This window comes from Hemitrygon akajei, chromosome 15 (assembly GCF_048418815.1).
Source record: "Hemitrygon akajei chromosome 15, sHemAka1.3, whole genome shotgun sequence".
In the NCBI taxonomy this organism is placed as follows: Eukaryota; Metazoa; Chordata; class Chondrichthyes; order Myliobatiformes; family Dasyatidae; genus Hemitrygon; species Hemitrygon akajei.
The window spans coordinates 48,044,223-48,064,160 of NC_133138.1; the positions used below are offsets into that span (position 1 = coordinate 48,044,223).

At 39.7% G+C, this 19,938-nt stretch overlaps 1 protein-coding gene across 5 annotated transcripts in view; it reads left to right on the forward strand.

The window, feature by feature from the left end:
- LOC140739328 (CCR4-NOT transcription complex subunit 6) overlaps nt 1-19,938 on the forward strand; it is an 89,171-nt gene that overhangs the window by 29,567 nt on the left and 39,666 nt on the right. For 4 of the 5 annotated variants that reach the window (XM_073067526.1, XM_073067521.1, XM_073067524.1 and 1 more), the window contains exons 2-4: nt 1,396-1,517; nt 2,922-3,108; nt 14,080-14,165. In XM_073067526.1, the coding sequence (XP_072923627.1) occupies nt 1,406-1,517; nt 2,922-3,108; nt 14,080-14,165 (385 nt within the window). In that variant the 5' untranslated portion in view covers nt 1,396-1,405. Of the gene's footprint in view, nt 1-1,374; nt 1,518-2,921; nt 3,109-14,079; nt 14,166-19,938 lie in introns of all 5 variants that reach the window. The other variant, XM_073067523.1, reaches the window with a different exon arrangement.

Below are 19,938 nucleotides of genomic sequence, written 5' to 3' on the forward strand. Positions count from 1 at the left end.
TACTTTAGATGCAGGAAAAGAAATTTTAAAAGATGGGAACAAAGGTTAGCAGTGGTAAAAATGTTTCATTCTAAAAAAAGTATCTTTGGAAATATTTAAATATAGAGGGAAAAGTATCATAGTTTAGGGAGACACAAAGTACACTGCAGATGCTGTGGTCAAATCAAGACGTACAAAAAAGCTGGATGAACTCAGCAGGTCGGGCAGCATCCGTTGAAAGGAGCAGTCAATGTTTCGGGTCGAGACCCTTTGACAGGACTAAAGAAAGAGGGGGCAGGGGCCCTATAAAGAAGGTGGGGAGAGGGTGGAAAACCAATCAGAGGAAAGATCAAGGGGTGGGGGAGGGGAAGCAGGGAGGGGAAAGGCAGGAGAAGTGAAGAAGGAATCTAAGGGGAAAGCACTATGGGGTAGTAGAAGAAGGCAGAGTCATGAGAGGTCCTTCCAGGTGAGGCAACACTTGTGAGTCTGTTGGGGTCATCTATTGCATCCGCCCCCGGTGCGGCCTCTACATCGGCGAGACCCAACGCAGATTGGGGGACCGCTTCGTCAAGCACCTACGCTCCGTCGGCCACAACAGACAGGATCTCCCGGTTGCCACTCACTTCAACTCTCCTTCACATTCCCATTCGGATATGTACATACATGGCCTCCTCTACTGCCATGATGAGGCCAAACTTCGGTTGGAGGAACAACATCTCATATACCGTCTGGGTAGTCTCCAGCCCCTTGGTATGAGCATTGAATTCTCCAACTTCTGGTAATTCCCTCCCTCTCCCTTCCCCCATCCCACCTTCACTCTGTCTCCTCTTCTAGCTGCCTATCACCTCTCATGACTCTGCCTTCTTCTACTACCCATAGTGCTTAGATTCCTTCTTCACCTCTCCTGCCTATCCCCTCCCTGCTTCCCCTCCCTCACCCCTTGATCTTTCCTCTGATTGGTTTTCCACCCTCCCCCCACCTTCTTTATAGGGCCCCTGCCCCCTCCTTTAGTCAACGAAGGGTCTCGACCCGAAACGTTGACTGCTCCTTTCAACGGATGCTGCCCAACCTGCTGAGTTCATCCAGCTTTTTTGTACGTCATAGTTTAGTGAGAGTTCTTTCAGTGGACTATCTGTAGACTTGAAACCAAGGAGTTGAAAATTTGTAGAATCTGGAAAGGAATGTTTAAGGATGTTTTAACTCTGATTGGAAGCAGCCATGGTAAAATTTGCAAGGTATAGATGTTCATAAAGGCACTTACTATTATGCACTGGTAGGTATTAGCAAATAGAACATAAAAGGAACAAAATCATGGATCATGATTTCAGCTCTGCACATTGTAATCCTTTGGATATTGAATAGTAATTAGTAACTGTATCTGTGTATTTTTTTCAGAATTTCTTTGTATTGTTTCAGTGTAACCGGAATGCCCAAGGAAAAATATGATCCGCCTGATCCGCGGAGAATGTATACAATTATGTCTTCAGAAGAAGCAGCAAATGGAAAGAAATCGTACTGGGCAGAGTTGGAGATTAGTGGTAAGTATTGTGCTTGGAAATGAATTTGAATTAAAATGGTAGCAATTATGTTTTTAAAAGTGCATTAAAATTATTAAAACATTAGTAATTGGGACACATTGGGACCAGTACATTTTGGTCCAATTAAGTGGTAGTCCCAATGTGCTAAAGTTTAATGGAAGTAGTTAAAAGGCATAACAGAGACAAGAGGTCATTTAACTGAGTAACAAATTGTGCTTTTAAATGAAATGTAGAACAAATTAGAACACAAGCAATACTCGTGCAGTTTGGCAACAGTTTTCTGCTTAGTTTTGGTTCTTTGAGTTGTCCCAAATAAATTGCTGCCCTGATGCCTAAATAACAGGAATTCACTGCATTTGAGAAAGCTTTGAATGTAGTAGGTATTAAGCTGAGACCAGGATTACAATAAACATTATTTGAAATTCATGAAAGGCTTTATTTGAGATGACTTGAGGATATTTATTCCAGACAATGAAACATTAAAGCGTGCTGCTGATTCCAACAAAGTTCAAATAGCATTCATTCTATTTTGCTCCAACATTATCAATTACTTTTCATATCTGATAATTTTGACTTGTAACTTAATAATATTTTTTATCATGTTAAATGTCAGGTAATCTGATCTTCTGTGCATTCGTTTATTGGTTTGCTTAAATATCCTTTCAAATATAAAAACAGTAATTGAATTTGAACTGCTTTGTCACCACAAAATAATGTCTGATTATAAACAATGGGGATGCGTTTTCAAAGTATTGATTAAAATTGAATTTGACCTTCAGTAAGTGTAAAACAATAGTCTATTTATCCAGCTCTGTGCCTGCTGGTCTACTTTGAATACTGGACTTAAAACATAATTTTTAAAAAAATTCTTGCATTATGTTTACTTCCTCTCAGCTTACCTTGTATTATTTTCTTGTATTCTACAGCTCAAATTGAATAATTTGAGTTTGAAATGTGTAACGGCCGGTTGCTGAAATACCTGTTTTTTTAAAGTTGCTTATGTTTTGATTATAAATTTCTGCAGTTTGATCTGGTTTTCTTATGTGTCAAATATGATTTGACTACAGTTCTATGAAACACTTGGGTATTTCACAAAATCAAATGTATTATCTAAACTAAGTTATTCCTCCTTTTTTTGTTTCAATATTGGTATCAGGTTAATACATGTGCCACTTTCTTATTCATAAATTAAAATGTTGCTTTCAAATTCTATATTATTTTGTGTATATTTTTCTGCCATTTGAATTTGTAGTAGATGACATACATTTAAGTAATGCATACAGTGTTTGTGTAGCAGCAGTAAAATTATAATGTTCATGAACTCATGGCCTAAGATTTTCTTAAATTCAGTTACATGAAAAAACTGGGGAGACACTTTAACATCCTTTTATTTATGTTGTGCAGGGAGAGTTAGAAGTTTGAGTTCATCCTTGTGGTCACTAACACACTTGACTGCCTTGCATCTTGGTGACAATTCCCTTTCACGTATTCCTCCTGATATCGCCAAACTGCATAACCTGGTTTACTTGGACCTATCTTGTAACAAAATACGGAGTTTACCATCAGAGCTTGGAAATATCGTCTCACTCAGGTAGATGTTCAGTTGATTAACTTTATCTTTTAATAAAAGATTGCATGCATGAGTTTTGCAATTAAGGATGCAAGAGGAATAGTTTCAAGTAGAAATTATTGGTGTAATGTTACGGTTCTGTTCAATTACGGCCATCCTATTAACAAAAAATGCTATTGCAAAATCTTGGAAAGGTACTTGGATGATCTGGTTTGATAATATTCCATTTGAGTCCATCAACAATTTTTAATTTAACTGCTGTATAATGTGGCAAACTTGCATTAAACCTGAGTGGAGAGATTGGGGAATTCCATCCTTGCTGTTGTTCAAGGCAAAAGGGCTGAGAGCAGAGGTGTGGGAAATAAATTAGATGTGGTCAACTGTGGTAGAAGGGACATTCATGTTCAGAAAGAAGACAAATAATAGAGGCATCTATGCAGAAAGTCTCACCATTGGAGAAAATGCAACAGATGGAAGAAATGGGCCAACAGATTGGAGTCCATACAGGATGGGGGTGATGGGAAGGATAATTCAGTTTTGGCCAAAGCTATCCCTGTCTTTCCATGGAATGCATAGACTGTTTCAGACATACTGTGGTCTCCTGTCAGTTCTTTTACCCGCACATAAGCAACTGCATCATTGTTATTTCCTGTGTTGGCAGAGCTCAAACTCCATGACTTCTGCCACCCAACTTTAACCTTCTGACTTTTTCTTGTTTTTTTGCATTTGTCTTGGTAGGCATGCAATAGACATCTTTTACAAACTAAACTCTTCACAGCTATCCTCACCGTATTTTATTACATCCTGCCTCAAGAATTTTGTTCCACTCGCCCAACATTAGACTGATCTGTTAGGCGTGCCCACAGCACTGCATTTCATAATTTTTAAATTTGTATATGTTGTCATTCTCTAACTACCCTCATTTCAAATGTTATTTATATTTCTCCTAGTCTCACATATCCCCCTAACATTCCAACCTTTGCCCCCTCTGAGTGAGATTCCCTTTGTCCTTCCCATCTCTCTCCAACTCTCTGTTTTCTCTCTTACCCCACTTATGGTCTTCAATCTGAAATATTAACTTCATTTTCTTTTTTGCAGATCCTACCTGATTTGCTGTGTGTTTCCAAAATTTCTGTAAGAAAGTGTACATTGTTTCTCTAGTGATTGGGCTTTAGTATAATGGAATAAGCTATGAGCAAGACAAAAACAATTAAAATTTGAAGTTGGAAAGAAGGTGAGCGGTAATAACTAAAAACAATTTCAGTAGAATTGGAGGATTGTTTATAGGATAGAACTTTCCCTTTTTGAGAAGTACTTTGCAAAAGCAAAGTAGTTAAGCTTAATATTCTGAGTGACAGGATTACCAGAATTTGGAAAGGGAGGGTTAGGGTTTGATTTGGACCATTCAGCATGGCTTTGTGCGTGGCGTCTCTTGGGAGTTCTTTAAGGAGGTAACCAAAAGAGTAGATGCGGGTAGGGCAGTGGATGTGGTCTATATGGATTTTAGTAAGGCCTTTGACAAAGCCCCTCATGGCAAGCTAGTCGAAGTTTAGATTGCATGGGGTCCAGGGGCAGATATCAGATTGTATTTTTGATTAGCTTGGTGGAAGGAAACAGGGTGGTGGTTGAGGGTAGTTTTTCAAACTGGGAGTCTGCATCTAGTGGGGTGCCACAGGTTGGTGCAGGGACCTTTTACTTCTAATCTACTGGCAATCTATATGGCATGGTTAGTAAGTTTGTATGTGATACCTAAAATAGGTGATGGTGTAGATAGAGGAGCAGGTTATAAAATTACAGAAGGATCTTGATCCCTTGGGTATCTGGGCTCAGGATTGGTAAAAGACTTTTATTGCAGATAAATGAGTTATTACATGTTCAGCAATCAAACCAGGTCATCACTCTTGAAAAATATTGTGTTTCAAAAGGATTTTGTAAGATATTTACTAGGCCAGTACCAATTGAAAGAGCTTCAGTATGTTGAGTTTCAGTAGTAATTTGCAAAAACAGGTTAGATAAATACTTGAAAGGTATTTAATTTACAAGGCTTTGTGGAAAGAATAAGTGAAACTAATTTGAATAGATCTTTCATAGAGAAGTACAGCACAGAAACAGGCCCTTTGGCCTAACTGATGCAGGAGTTAAGGATTACATGTGCCTCCTGTAACTAATAAATAATTACTTTGTTCACATTTTGTATAAGATTGGAATCATGAAAAATGGCTTTCCAGACTTTCTGATACACTGTGGAATGCTGATTTTAAACTAGAGGGGCTTGGGATACAGCAGTGTGGGATGCTTGTGGAGTAATTTTTTTAATCCCATGTGCAGTCTCATGGTTCCTGAAATGTAGTTAGATAAAAGATTAGTAACGCTTGGTTATTTGAGTTACTGTTGCCTTCCCATCATCTTGAACCAGTCCGGCCTTTCCACTGACCTCTTATTAGCAAGGCGTTTTCACCCGCAGAGCTGGTGTTTTCGCACTATTCTCTGTAAACTCTAGAGATGGTAATTGAAAATCCCAGGATATCTGCAGTTTCTAAGATACTCAAACCACCCCATCTGAGAAATCATTCCACGATCAGTCACTTGGATTAAATTTCTTCTTCATTCTGCTGTTTGGTCTGAATGGCAACTGAAGGTCTTGACCATGTCTGCATGGTTTTTGCATTGAGTTGCTGCCACATGATTGGCTGATCAGACATTTGTATTAATGAAGTGTACCTAATAAAGTGGCCACAGTGTACTGTGTATTTTATTTACAGATTGTTTTCACATCCAGAAATCTATTCTGATCTGTGAGTTACAAACTGCATGCATTTCTGGAAATCGCCGGAAGGTCTACTGTCTCTCCTATCAGGTTCCTACTTCAGCCCTTTACCTCTTTCACCTATCACTTCCTAGCTTCTTACTTCACACCCCCTCTACCACTCATCCACCTTCCCTCTCACCTGGTTTTATCAATTACCAAACACAAAGTACACTACAGATGCTGTGGTCAAATCAACACGTACAAACAAGCTGGAGGAACTCAGCAGGTCAGGCAGCATCCGTAGAAACGATGAGTCAATGTTTTGGGCCGAGACACTTCGTCAGGGCAGACCCTTCATCCTCCTGACGAAGGGTCTCAGCCCGAAACATTGACTCCTCATTTCCGTAGATGCTGCCCGACCTGCTGAGTTCCTCCAGCTTGTTTGTACGTGTTGATTTATCATTTACCATCTTGTACTCCTTCCTCTAGTCCACCTTGTTCTAGATTCTTCCCCCTTCCTTTCCAGCCCTGATAAAGGGTCTCTGCCTGAAATGTTGACTGTTTATTCCTTTGTAAAAATGCTCCATGATCTGCTGAATTCCCCCAGCATTTTGTGTGCGCTGTGCACTTACTTGTTGCTATTCCCTTGCCCTTAAATGGGGAAGTGAGTCATGGCCTTGCCCTGCTGCTGTACTTCTGGTGAATACTCTCCTAGATTCATTAGGAAAGGCAAATAAAAATAAGGCTGGGGCCATTGTTGGAGTGGGCCAGTGTTAGATTGGGGAGCCTTTGGCTCATCGAGCTTGGGTAAGGTAAATTTCTTCTTTATTCTTCATTCCTCATCTGTTAATGCATAGCCAGAGCAGTGAGAATGACTCTGGGGCATTGTAATGTTCTTTGTGTAAGATGTGGGAATTCTAGAAAACCTGCAGCCTTCTAGATAACTACATCTGCACCAGGTGCACCAAGCTGCAGCTACCCAGGGAACTGGAGCTGCAGCTTAATGACCTTTGGTTCATATGGGACATTGAGGAAGTGATAGCTACAGGGAAGTAGTAACCCTTGAGTTGCAGGATGCAGGCAACTGGGTGACTGTCAGGGGAAGGAAGAGAAATTGGCAACCAGCACAGAATACACCCCTGGCCATTCCCCTCAATAAGTATACTGTTTTGGATACTGTTGAGGTAGATGACCTACTGAGGGGAGGTGGATGAGCTACTGAGGGGGTCCACAATGACTGTTTCTCTGGCACTGAGTCTGGCATTTTGGCTTGGAAAAGAAGAGATGTGTAGAGCACTGAAGTAGTGATAGGAGATTCCATAGTTAAAGGAACAGAGATAAGATTCTGTGGACGTGATAGAGACACCCAATGATAAGTCGCCTTCCAGATGCCAGGCTCAGGGATGTCTCATATCGGGCCCATGGCATTCGGGGGGGTGGGGGTGGAGTGGAGGGTGAGCAGCCAGAAGTCCTGGTACACTTGGCACAGGTGACATATGTAGGAAAAGTGAGGAGGTTCTGAATTTTGGGGAGTTGAGTAGAAAGCTGAAAAGCAGGACTGCCAGATTAGTAATCTCTGGTTTGTTGTCTATGCCTCGTGCCTGAGAGTAAGAATAGGAGCATTTCGTGGATAAATGTGTAGCTGAGGAATTGGTGCAGGGGGCAGGGATTCAGACTTCTGGATCTCTGGGATTTCTTTGGGGGAAGGTACGACCTGTACAAGAGGGAAAGGTTATACCTGAACCTGAGGGGGACCAATATTATTGTGGGCTGGTTTGCTGGAGCTGTTGGGGAGGATTTAAACTAATTTGGCAAGGGTTTGGGAACCAGAATGATATGGCTAAGGATGGGGCAGTTGCTTTACAAGCAGACAGAGTGTGTAGTGAGAGGCTTTTAGCAAGGACAGGCTGATGATAGGCGGACTTCCAGTCAGCACGATGAGTGGCAATGTGGAAGGGGGACAAAATTGAAAAGGATGATGAATTTCCAGTGTTATATTTGAATGCAGGCAATATATGAAATGATGTATGATGGTGCTAGAAAGTTTGTGAACCCTGTAGAGTTTTTTCTATTTCTGCATAAATATAACTTAAAACATAAAGATCTGATCACTTAAGTCCTAAAACTAGATAAAGGGAATGCAACTAAATAAATAACACAAAAAACATTATACATGGTCATTTATTTATTGAGAATAATGATCTCGAATATTACATGCATTGTTGGAAGAATGTGAATGTTTTGCTTTAAGTAACTGGTGTGACCCCCGTTGTACAGCAATAACTTCAACCAAATGTTTACAGTAACTGTTGATCAGTCCTGCACGTCAGCTTGGAATTTTAGGCCATTCTTCTTACAACACTGTGTCAACTCTGGGATGTTGGTAGGCTTCCTTGCATGAACTGCTTGCTTCAGGTCATCCCACAGCATTTCCATGGGATTAAGGTCAGGACTTCCATTTGGTCATTCCAAAATGTGAAATTTCTTCTGCTTTAGCCATTCTTTGGTAGACTGACCTTTGCGTTTAGGGTCATTGTCTTACTGCATGACCCACTTTCTCTTGAGCTTCAGTTCATGGATGGATACCCTGATATTTTCCTGTAGGATTTGTTGGTAAAATTCAGAATTCATAGATCTATCAATGATGGCAAGCCGTCCTGGTCCTGAGGCAGCAAAGCAGGCCCAAATCATGACACTCCCACCCCAGTGGTGTCATGGTGACGGTGTTTTTTACGATACCGAGTTGCGAGCTTGATATCAACCTGGCATGGACGGTATGGGAGTCACTGGATGGACATCAACCCGGCACGGGAGCGGTCTGTCGCTGGATCAGAAACCTCCGTTCTCCAGCCCGGTGCTGATCTCGCTGTGCTATCAGCCGACTGGAATGGGGGTGCAGGGTCAGGGTGAATCTTGCTAAGAAAAATTTAAGCCAAATACAAAGTTACACACTCAACACAGTGTCAATGGCAATGACTTAAAATGGCGGACGTCATCGCGATCCAACTTAAAATGGCGGATGGCGTTCTTCTTCCTCGGTTCGTAAGTACGAGTTGTCCATATGTCAGATGTTTGTAACTTGGGGACTACATGTATTGAATTTCCTTCATTTGTACACCATCTTTCCGACTATGGATTGGTAAAGCCCAAACTCTAGAAATGGTTTTCACTGGCCTGATGAGCATCAACAACTTTTTTTGAGATCCTTAGAAATCTCCTTTGATTGAGGCATGACATACTTCCAAAAATCTGTGGTGAAGATCAGACTTTGATAGTGAAGCTCCAGGTTCTTTAAATAGGACAGAGCCTCCCACACACACATCTGATTGTCATCCCATTGATTGAAACATCTGATTCTTAATTTCCACTTTAAATAAACTGATAATCCTAGAAGTTCACATATCTTTTCCAACAAGTACATGCAATATTGGATCATTTTTCTCAATAAATGAACAAGTGTAATGCTTTTGTGTTATTTAATTGGGTTCTGTATCTAGTTTTGGGAAATGCGAGAAGACCTAATCACATCTTAGGTCATATTTATGCAGAAATAGAGAAAATTCTAAAACTTCACAAACTTTCTAGCACCACTATAAATGAACCTGTAGCAGAGACTGGCAGGTATGATATTGTGAGCATCACTGAGTCAAGGCTGAAGGATGATTATAGCTGGGAGTTTAGCATCCAAGGAGACACATTGCATTGAAAGGACAGGAAGGTAGGCAGAAGGGTTGGGGTGGCTCTGCTGGAGGTGAAATAAGATTGGAAGATGTAGGATCATGTGGATAGAGCTAATGAAGTGCAAAGGTTAAAAAGTGCCTAATAGGAGTTATAAACAGTAGCAAAGATGAGGGCTGTAAATTACAACAGGAGACAGAAAAAGTATGTCAAAAGAGTAATGTTACTGTTTTCATGGGGGGGATTTCAATATGCAAGTAGGTTGGGGAAAATCAGGTTGGTGCTGGATCCCAAGAGGGGGTATTTATAGAATGCCTCTGAGATGGCTGTAGTGTTCTCGCTCAGGTGTAAGAGAACGCTGAACTAAACACCGAGGTAAACCGTAGTCAATGAAAACAGGATCGCAGTAAGATTAACCGTTTACTGTTCACTCTTCCACATTAACGTATGGTGAAAACTGTTGATAAAACAATACAAAATTTGTACAGTATTTGTTTCCTTCTTGATATCACATTTACATCGTAAATACTTGCAAAAGTAAACTACCACAACTACATTACATTAAAATGCAGCATACAGTCGGAATCTACCTACGCCATTGACTGCTTTAAATACACTTCAACACAAACTATTCGCAACTCTTTAACTAACGAAGACATAAACCTTATCAACCGTCATTACTTTTAACAGAATCAGCGTTAACATTTTAATTCAACACATCGATTATCTCATGAACTTACGGCGTTGCTTCACTATGTTTCTAATGCGTAGAAAGACAACTTTTCTTGCGCTGATCTTGCACATGTGAGCCCCCTCCTTCCCGTTTCTCCAAACCGGTATTTTCCCACAAGACGCGGCGAAACTGGATGTGACGTCATCGCATGCCGCGATATATCACAGACAACGAATTTACTTTAAACAATCCTAACTTTAACTAAAAAATGCTAACAAACGAATTACTAAGCAAAAATATTATAAACTATACAAATGCCATAAAGGCAACACAATGGCTTTTTAGAGCAGCTCATGGTTGAGCCCACTCGGGGATGAACTTGTCAGGATTGGGTGTTGTGCAATGAACTGAATTGATGAGGTTAAAATAAAGGGACCCTTAGGGGACAATGATCATAAAATGTTAGAATTCACCCTGCAATTTGAGGAGAATCTAAAGTCAGATATTTCAGTTTTACAGTGGAGTAAAGGGAATTATAGAGGCACGAGAGAAGAGCTGGCCAAAATTGCTTGGAAAAGAACACTAGCAGGCAGGGATGACAGCAGAGCAGCAATGACAGGAATTTCTGGGAGCAATTTGGAAGGCACAGGGTAGATACATACCAAAGAAGTAGTAGTATTCTAAAGGCAGTATGGTGCAACCTTGGCTGACGAGGAAAGTCAAAGCCAAAGAAAGGCATGTAATAAAGCGAAAATTAGTGGGGAGTTGGGGGAGAGGAAGCTTTTTAAAAACCAACATAAGGCAATTCTAAAAAGTCAAAGGAGAAAATAATGGAAAAGGAATTAAAGAGGATAACAAAAGTTTCTATAGATATATAAAGTGTAAAAGAGGGGTGAGAGAAGATATTGGACAGCTGGAAAATGATGCTGGAAAGGTAATAATGGAAGACAAGGAAACGGCAAATTGACAAGGTATTTTGTATCAGTATGCTAGAAGTTCGAGAGTGTCAACAGGCAGAAGTGAGTGAAGTTGTGATTACTAGAGAGAAAGTGCTTGTGAAGCTGAACGGTTTGAAGGTAGATAAATCACCTGGTCCAGATGTTGTGCACACCAGGGTTCTGAAGGAGGTCGTTGAGATTGTGGAGGCATTAGTAATGAACTTAAAGAATTAGTAGGACTGGGAAATTGCAAGTGTCACTCCACACTTTTAAGAAGGGAGAGAGAGGCAGAAGAAAGCAAATTAGTCTGTTAGTCTGACATCAGTGGTTGGGAAAATGTTGATTGTTAAGGATGAAGTTTCGAGGTACTTGGAAGCACAACTTAACGTAAAATAGATGGAAGTCGGCATGGTTTTCTTAAGGGAAAATCTTGCCTGACAAATCTATTGGAATTCTTTAAAGAGATAACAAACAGGATAGAAGGAGAATCGGTGGATTTTCAGAAGGCCTTTGACACTGTACTGCACATGAGTCTGCTTAACAAGTTCAGAGCCCATGGTATTACAGGAAAGATATAAGCATAGATAGAGCTGTGGCTGATTGGCAGGAGGCAAAGTGGGAATAAAAGGAGCTTTTTCTTGCTGGCTGCCAGTGACTAGTGGTGTTCCACAGGAGTCTGTGCTGCAGCTGCTTCTTTTTATGTTATATGCCAATGACTTGGATGATGAAATTCATAGCTTTTTTGCCAAGTTTGTGGATATGAAGATGGCTGGAGGGGCAGGTGGTGTTGAGGAGGCAGGGAGTCTCAGAAGGACTTGGACTGATTGGGAGAATGGACAAAAAAGTGGCAGATGGAATAGAGCGTTGGGGTGTATGATCATGGACTTTGATAGAAGCAATAACAGCTCAGACTATTTTCTAAATGGAGAGAAAATTAAAACATCTGAGGTGCAAAGGGATTTGGGAATCCTCATGCAGGACTCCTTAAAGGTTAATTTTCGGGTTGAGTCTGTGGTGAGGAAGGCAAATGCAATGTTGGTATTCATTTTGAGAAGACTAGAATATGAAAGCAAGGATGTAATGTTGAGGCTTTATAAAGCATTGATGGTGCCTCATCTTGGAGTATTGTGAGCAGTTTTGGGTCCCTTATCTAAGAAAGAACATACTGACATTGGAGATGGTTCAAAGGATGTTCACGAAAGTGATTTCTGGGATTGAAAGGTTTATCACATGAGTGTTTGATTCTGGGCCTTTACTCACTGGAATTCAGAAGAATGAGGGGGATATCATTGAAACCTATTGAATATTGAAAGGCCTCGATAGAGAGGATGCTTCCTATGTTGGGGAACTCTCTGACCAGAGAGCACGGCCCAGAATAGAGGGATGTCTGTTTAAAACAGATGAAGAATTTCTTTAGCCAGATGGTGGTTCTGAATCTCTGGAATTGCAACAGGGCTGTGGAAGCCAAGTCATTGGGTATATTTAAGGCAGAGATTGATAAATTCTTGATTATTTGGGGCATGAAGAGTTACACGGGAGAGGTAGGAGATTGAGGCTGAGTGAGAAATGGATCGGCCATGATGTAATGGTGGAACATACCCGATGGGCGAAGTGGCCTAAATCTGCTCCTACATCTTATGGTCTTGTAGATGGTTCCTGTATTTAGACTGAACAGCATGCAGTCAGTTGTCGTGAGCCTGCTCTCTTTGTGTAGCTCACAGATTTGATAATCGCAAGCATCAGTAAATACTGCAATGTATTACAGACATTGTGCTTTGTGAGGAAAGGTATTTTTGTTAATGTCATTTTCATAGTTTAACTGCTTGTTTTGAGCAGGTTGGACCCTCTCAGTGTTAAGATTGATGTTTGGAGAGCTGTCTTCTCATTTGTTGTTTAACTGTGCATCACCATCTCATCAGGTCTAGATGGTGACTTGGGGATAAAAGAATTTGTAAAGATGGGAGATTCTTGAAAGACTTGTTAATGTGGATTTTAAAAAATCCAGACCAAAAGTCAACATGGTTCAGTGAATAAGTGAGCTTGTATTTAGAGCTTGAGATCAGTAACTAATTTTGGTTGCAAACAAATGTGCTTTCATTTCTGTATTTGTCAGTGCCTTTCAAATTTCCTGTTCTACATTGAATATTAATGGTAATTTTGCCAAAAAATCTGTTGAACTCTGTCATTTACTTTGTAAGTAGATTGGTGATAAAGCAAAATATTTATGTATACTGCCTTACTCTGCTTCCAGAGAGCAAATTGAAAACCCATCCATGTCTGTGTATCTGGTATTTTTCCTCCCACTGAGCAGCTCCTTTTGTCTTGACTTTTAAGGCAGAGTTTTCACCTGCTGTCTTGGAAGAGTTTCTTTGAAACTTGAGAAGTATCCTTGATCATGTACTTACCTCCTGCTGGTTTGATAAGTCTCCCACACCTACTTTTCCTATTGTTTTCCTGATTAGTGGCAAACCATGATAGCTTTTTTTTATTATGCTGGTACTGCAAAACAGTTGATTGTTCACCTTTTCATCAAAGAGAAGTGAATATGAAGATCAACTTGTTCCCTTTTGGCAAGGCCCTTAACAGTAATTGTGCAGTTTAAGAGTATTGGTGATTTTTTTATTTTAACCACTCATCCTAATCTTTTATGTCTAAGTTCATAAACATTTACAATGCAGCCCTCGGATTAAGGTACACGATGTTTGTAAAGGAGTAAATCGTCTCCATTTTGTATATTTGCAATGCAGTTGTCCATTTTAATTCTGTGCACTCTGATTTCCTATTAATACCAAAGTACCTCCTTATTAATCTGTTACACAGTAAACTGCCTTCTTCACATCTAAACCCCTAAGCAACAGATGTTTACCTTCCCCACTAAGTAGATGGAAGGAAATATTTTAGTTTTACACACATTGTCTTTTTTTAAAAAACTGTTATAATCTTAATTATTTCAGGGAGCTGCTGTTGAACAATAACCTGTTACGGGTTCTACCATTTGAGCTTGGAAAATTGTTTCAATTACAGACCCTGGGTTTGAAAGGTAAGAGGATAAATGCAGAGTTAGTCATATATTCTTTATAAATGTTCGTTCCTTATTTTTCTCATTTGTATCCTTCACTCTGCGTTTTCATCGATTGCCAGTGTTGAATAAGCCCACTGTTGTTACTTGGCTTCTAGAATCTGCGAAATGATTGTTTTGAAAGTGTGAACAGTATGATTGTTGGCAGGGTACCTGATTGTATGGGTGAATGAACAAGATGGAATCGCATGAAAAGGCAGCCAAACTGCTTATAAGAACACGAGGACCTAATGGTGTAGACAAACAGTGCCTTGAATAGAGTGGAACTTTTTGTACTCAACACTAAGTGGTATGTATAGCGTAAATCTAAGACTGCATGAGAGGTATAACACCAACTCTACTGTAAAGTATAGTGAAGGTAGCATCATGCTATGGGATGCTTTTCAGCAGCAGGGACTGGAAATTTGGTCAGGATTGATGGGAAGATGAATACTGCTAAGTATTGAGAGGTTTTTGATTTTAAAAACCTGCTTGCCTCTGCCAGAAAGCTTAAACTGACGAGGAAGTTTGTCTTTCAGCATGATAATGATCCAGAGCACACCACCAGAGCAACCATGGAGTGGCTTCAAATAAAGAAAATTGATGTCCTTGGGTGGCCCAGTCAGAGTCCTGATCTTAACCCAATTGAACATCTTTGGCAAAACCTTTCTGTTCACTGCCACTCCCCAACCAACCTGGCACAGCTTGCAATTTTGCCAGGAGGAATGGGCAAATCTTGCTCCATCACATTGTGCAAAGCTTATGGAGATTTACCAGAAAGACTGCTGGTTGTAATAGCTGCAAGAGGTGGTTCAACTAAGTGCTGAGCAAAGGGGGAGGATGAATACTTTTGAACTGCTGACGTTAAGAGTTTTTGTATTTTTAATTCTTCATACTTTACAATTTTCCCAGTTTTTTTTTGCTCTCTACTGTGAAAAAAGGAGCATGTGATTCACAAATAAAAACTCAGTTAAATTGATCAAAATCCCCGGTCAATTCTATTATGGATGTTTTGGTAAACGCATACAAGATCACAATTGTCTTAGACAAGTTAACAAGAAAGCAGCTGCTCCTATTAGCAGATGGTTCAAAAACAAACGGGCAACCCAACAAAGTTTCCCTATTGCCTTTTTAGGAATATCCAGCATAGAATTGGCTTATTTATTTTCAATCCGACCTAAAACAATTCTTCCCTATGGTATCTCTTGCACCTGCTTTTAAGCAACTTTGGAATAGATCTACCTTTCATCAGTTTTTCAAAGTCAGTTGCAGACTTGTGAGAAAGATCAGAGTGTGTACTGAATTGTTGCTGATTTCACATTCCAAAGAACCATTGGTTAGGTTCAGTAAGTTGTGGGCATGCTACGTTGGTACTGAAGGATGGTGACACAGACTGTCTCTCGCACATCCTGGACTGTATTGGTTATTAATGCAAATGATGTATTTCACTGTATGCTTGGATGTTTGTTTCTTTGTACGTGTGACAAATAAAGTTGATCTTTAATCTGCTGTCCCTTCACATGCCCTTTCTTCATTTTTGTTATTTAAACAAGGAGCTGTCAATAACTGAATGTTGCATTACAAGGATCAGAAACTTCATTCTGAAATGTGCATTGAAATTTGGTACAACTGTGTCAAAGATTCTGGGGAAAAAGCTAGTTAAGGTCTCCTCTTAAATGCTAAAGTGATGGAGCCTGTTTCTAGACTGTCTTTGTATACTTGCAGTTGGGTAGGATAATAGGCTCATTCTGATTTTGAAAACTGTATATCAAATATATAGTTGCAAGAAAATGTTTGTGAACTCTTTGGAATTACCTGGTTTTCTACATTAATTACTCATAAATTGTGGTCTGATCTTCATCTAAGTCACAATCTGCCTAAACTAATAACACAAACAATTGTACTACTTCTCATCAATATTGAGTACACCATTCAAGCAATCACATTCTAGGGGTGTGAACGTCTTCTACAAAAGCTATTTGGAGTCAGCTGTTCCAATCAAAGAGATGATATGGGAGTTGTGGCTGCCCTATAAAAAAGACAAAGTCAGGTTACTTTCAGACCCTGCTCTTCTCAAGAAAGATCTGTTTAAGTGCACCATGCCTCAACAATTTTCAGAGGACCTCAGAAGAATTGTAGAGATGCGTGATGCTGGAAGAGGCTACAAAAGCATTTCTGAAGACTGGAGTGTTCATCAGTCCACAGAAGAGAGATTGTCTAATGGAAGAAACTTGGTAGTGTTGCTACTCTCCCTAGGAGTGGTTGTCCTGCAAAGTTCACTGCAAGAGCACAACGTGCAATGCTGAAAGAGGTGAAATGGAACCCAAGGGTAACAGCAAAAGACCTGCAGAAATCTCTAGAACTTGCTAAAGTCTCTGTTCATGTGTCCACTATAAGAAAAACAGTAACAAGAATTGTGTTCATGGAAGGACACTACAGGGGAAACAACTACTCTCCAAAAAAACATTGCTGCACATCTCAAATTTGCAAAAGGCCACCTGGATGTTCCACTACATTTCTCGGACATTGTTCTGTGGACAGTTGAGACAAAAGTTGAACTTTTTGCCAGAAATACACTTGTCATGTTGCAGGAAAAAGGGCTCTCACGAATACCAAAACCTCATCCCAACTGTGAAGCATGGTGGAAGGAGCATCGTGGTTTGGGCTGCTTTGATGCCTCAGGGTGTGGAAAGCTTCCAGTCATTAAGGGAACAATGAATTCAAAATTGTATTAAGACATTTTACAGGAGAATGTCAGGGTAGCAGTCCATCACCTGAAGCTTAATAGAAGTTGGATGATCCAACAAGACAATGATCCGAAAGACGAGTAAATCAACGGAATAGTTTAAAAGAGAAGAAAATTTGTATTTTGGAATGGCCAAGTCAGAGTCCAGCCTTAACCCAATTGAGATGCTATGGAATGACCTGAAAGAGGGCTGTTCATACAAGGTATCTCAGAAATATTGATGAACTGAAATAGTTTTGTACGGAGAAGTGGTCTAAAATGCCTCCTTGCTGTTTTGCAAGTCTGATCAGCAACTACAGGAAACATTTGGTGGAGGTTATTGCTGCTCAATGAGGTTCTCCCTGTTATTAAATACGAAGGTTCACATATGTTTTCTAGCCTAGACTGAATGATTAAACAATGTGTTCAGTAGAGGCATGAGAAGTACAATTGTTTGTGTTATTAGTTTAGGTAGATAGTGTTTGTCTATTATTGTGACTCAGATGAAGATCAGACCACATTTTGAGTTATTAATGCAGAAAGCCAAGTACAGTTGACGTTGGAAGTTTACATACACTTAGGTTGAAGTCATTAAAACTCATTGTTTAACCGCTCCACAGATTGCATATTAGCAAACTATAGTTTTGGCAAGACGTTGAGGACATGTACTTTGTGCATGACACGAGTAATTTTTCCAACAATTGTTTACAGAGCGATTATTTCACTTTTAATTGACTATATCACAATTCCAGTGGTCAGAGGTTTACAAACAAAATCAAAAGAAATCAGCCTTTTCTAGTCCTATCTTACATAATCACCTTTTTTTACCCTACTATGTATGATTCAACATTCCATGATTGGTATAGGAAGGGCATTAGACATTTTGAAGATTTTTTTATTGATAATTGCTTCACATCTTTTCAACAGCTCTCTGTTAAGTTCAATCTGCCTAATGCTCATTTTTTTAGATATCTCCAAATTAGACACTTTATTAATCCTTTAATTTCTAACTTCCCTGAAATGCCTGAGAAAAATGTTATGGATTTCTTTCTTTCTATTAATCCACTGGGTAAAGGTTTAATATCATTTATTCGTGATAAATTAGCATTCTTACGGCGTGCCCCTGTGGATAAAATTAGAATGGCTTGGGAGCATGATTTAAATATTTCTTTATCTGATGAGACTTGGGACTCTATTCTCAAATTGGTTAATTCAACCTCTCTTTGTGCTCGCCATTGCCTTTTACAGTTTAAGATTGTTCATAGAGCCCTTATGTCTAAATCTAAATTATCTCGATTTTACCCTAATATTAGTCCTCTTTGTGATAAATGTAAAAGGGGCGAGGCCTCTCTTGTTCATATGTACTGGTTCTGTCCTAGCTTGGAGAAATTTTGGAAAGATGTCTTTATAACTTTATCTTATATTCTGAATCACCACTTAGAACCTAACCCTTTAATTGCTTTGTTTGGTTTTTTGGGTGAGACAGATTTACGTTTGAGTTCGACTAAGTGTCGAATATTATCTTTTGCTTCTCTTCTGGCTAGACATTTAATCCTCCTTAGATGGAGAGATGTTGCTCCGCCCACGCATGCTCAATGGCTTAATGATATTATGTCCTGCTTAGACCTTGAAAGAATTCATTATTCAGTTCTTAATTCGGATATAAAGTTCCATAAGGTCTTGGGACCTTTTATTGAGTACTTTCATAACCTTCCTCTTAATTAAGGTTTTTTTTTTCGGTCCCTTGCTTTCAGCTCTTTTTTTTTGGTAGTAGGCATTATTATCTTCTGTTTTTAAGTGTATTTACAGTTTTGGGGGTTTGAATGTCCTGATTTATATTCTCTATATTGTGTTGTGGTTGGTCTGGAGTTTTTTTTTTGTTGTGGGGCTTAGGGAGGATACCAATTTTATATGTCTTCAATTTGGGTGCTTTCTCAATTATCTTTTTTGTATTATATTATTATTGTATGTTTATTTTTGCACTGTATTAATTTTCTTCATTTTGATTTGGGGTTTTTTATCTGTAGCAATGTAGAAAATGCATTAAAAAAAACTAATAGAAAAATTTTAAAAAATTTAAAAAAAGAAATCAGCCAAGACCTCAGGGGAAAAAAAAGGTTGTGGACCTCCACAAGTTTGGTTCATCCTTGGGAGCAATTTCCAAAATGCTTAAAGGTACCACGTTCATCTGTACAAACAATGGAACGCAAATATAAACACCATGGGACCACGCAGCCGTCATACTGCTCAGGAAGGAGACGCATTCTGTCTTCTAGAGATGAACGTACTTTGGCGCGAAAAGTACAAATCAATCCCAGAACAACAGCAAAGGACCTTGTGAAGATGCTGGAGGAAACAGGTAGACAAGCATATATGTCCACAATAAAACAAGTTCTATATCGACATAACCTGAAAGGCTGCTCAGCAAGGAAGAAGCCACTGCTCCAAAACCGCCATAAAAAGCCAGACTACAGTTTGCAAGTGCACATGGGGACAAAGATCTTACTTTTTGGAGAAATGTCTTCTGGTCTGATGAAACAAAAATTGAACTGTTTGGCAGTAATGACCATCGTTATGTTTGGAGGGAAAAGGGTGAGGCTTGCAAGCCAAAGAACACCATCCCAACCTTGAGGCATTGGGGTGGCAGCATCATGTTGTGGGGGGTGCTTTGCTGCAGAAGGGACTGGTGCACTTCACAAAATAGATGACATCATGGGGAAGGAAAATTGTGTGGATGTATTGATGCAACATCTTAAGACATCAGCCAAGAACTTAAAGCTCGGTTGCAAATGGATCTTCCAAATGGAAATGACCCCAAGTATACCTCCAAAGTTGTGGCAAAATTGCTTAAGGACAACAAAGTCAAGGTATTGGAGTGGCCATCACAAAGCCCTGACCTCAATCCGATAGAAAATTTATGGGCAGAACTGAAAAAGCGTGTGCGAACAAGGAGATCTATAAACCTGACTCAGTTACACCAGTTCTGTCTGGACGAATGGAACAAAATTCCAACAGCTTGTGAGAAGCTTG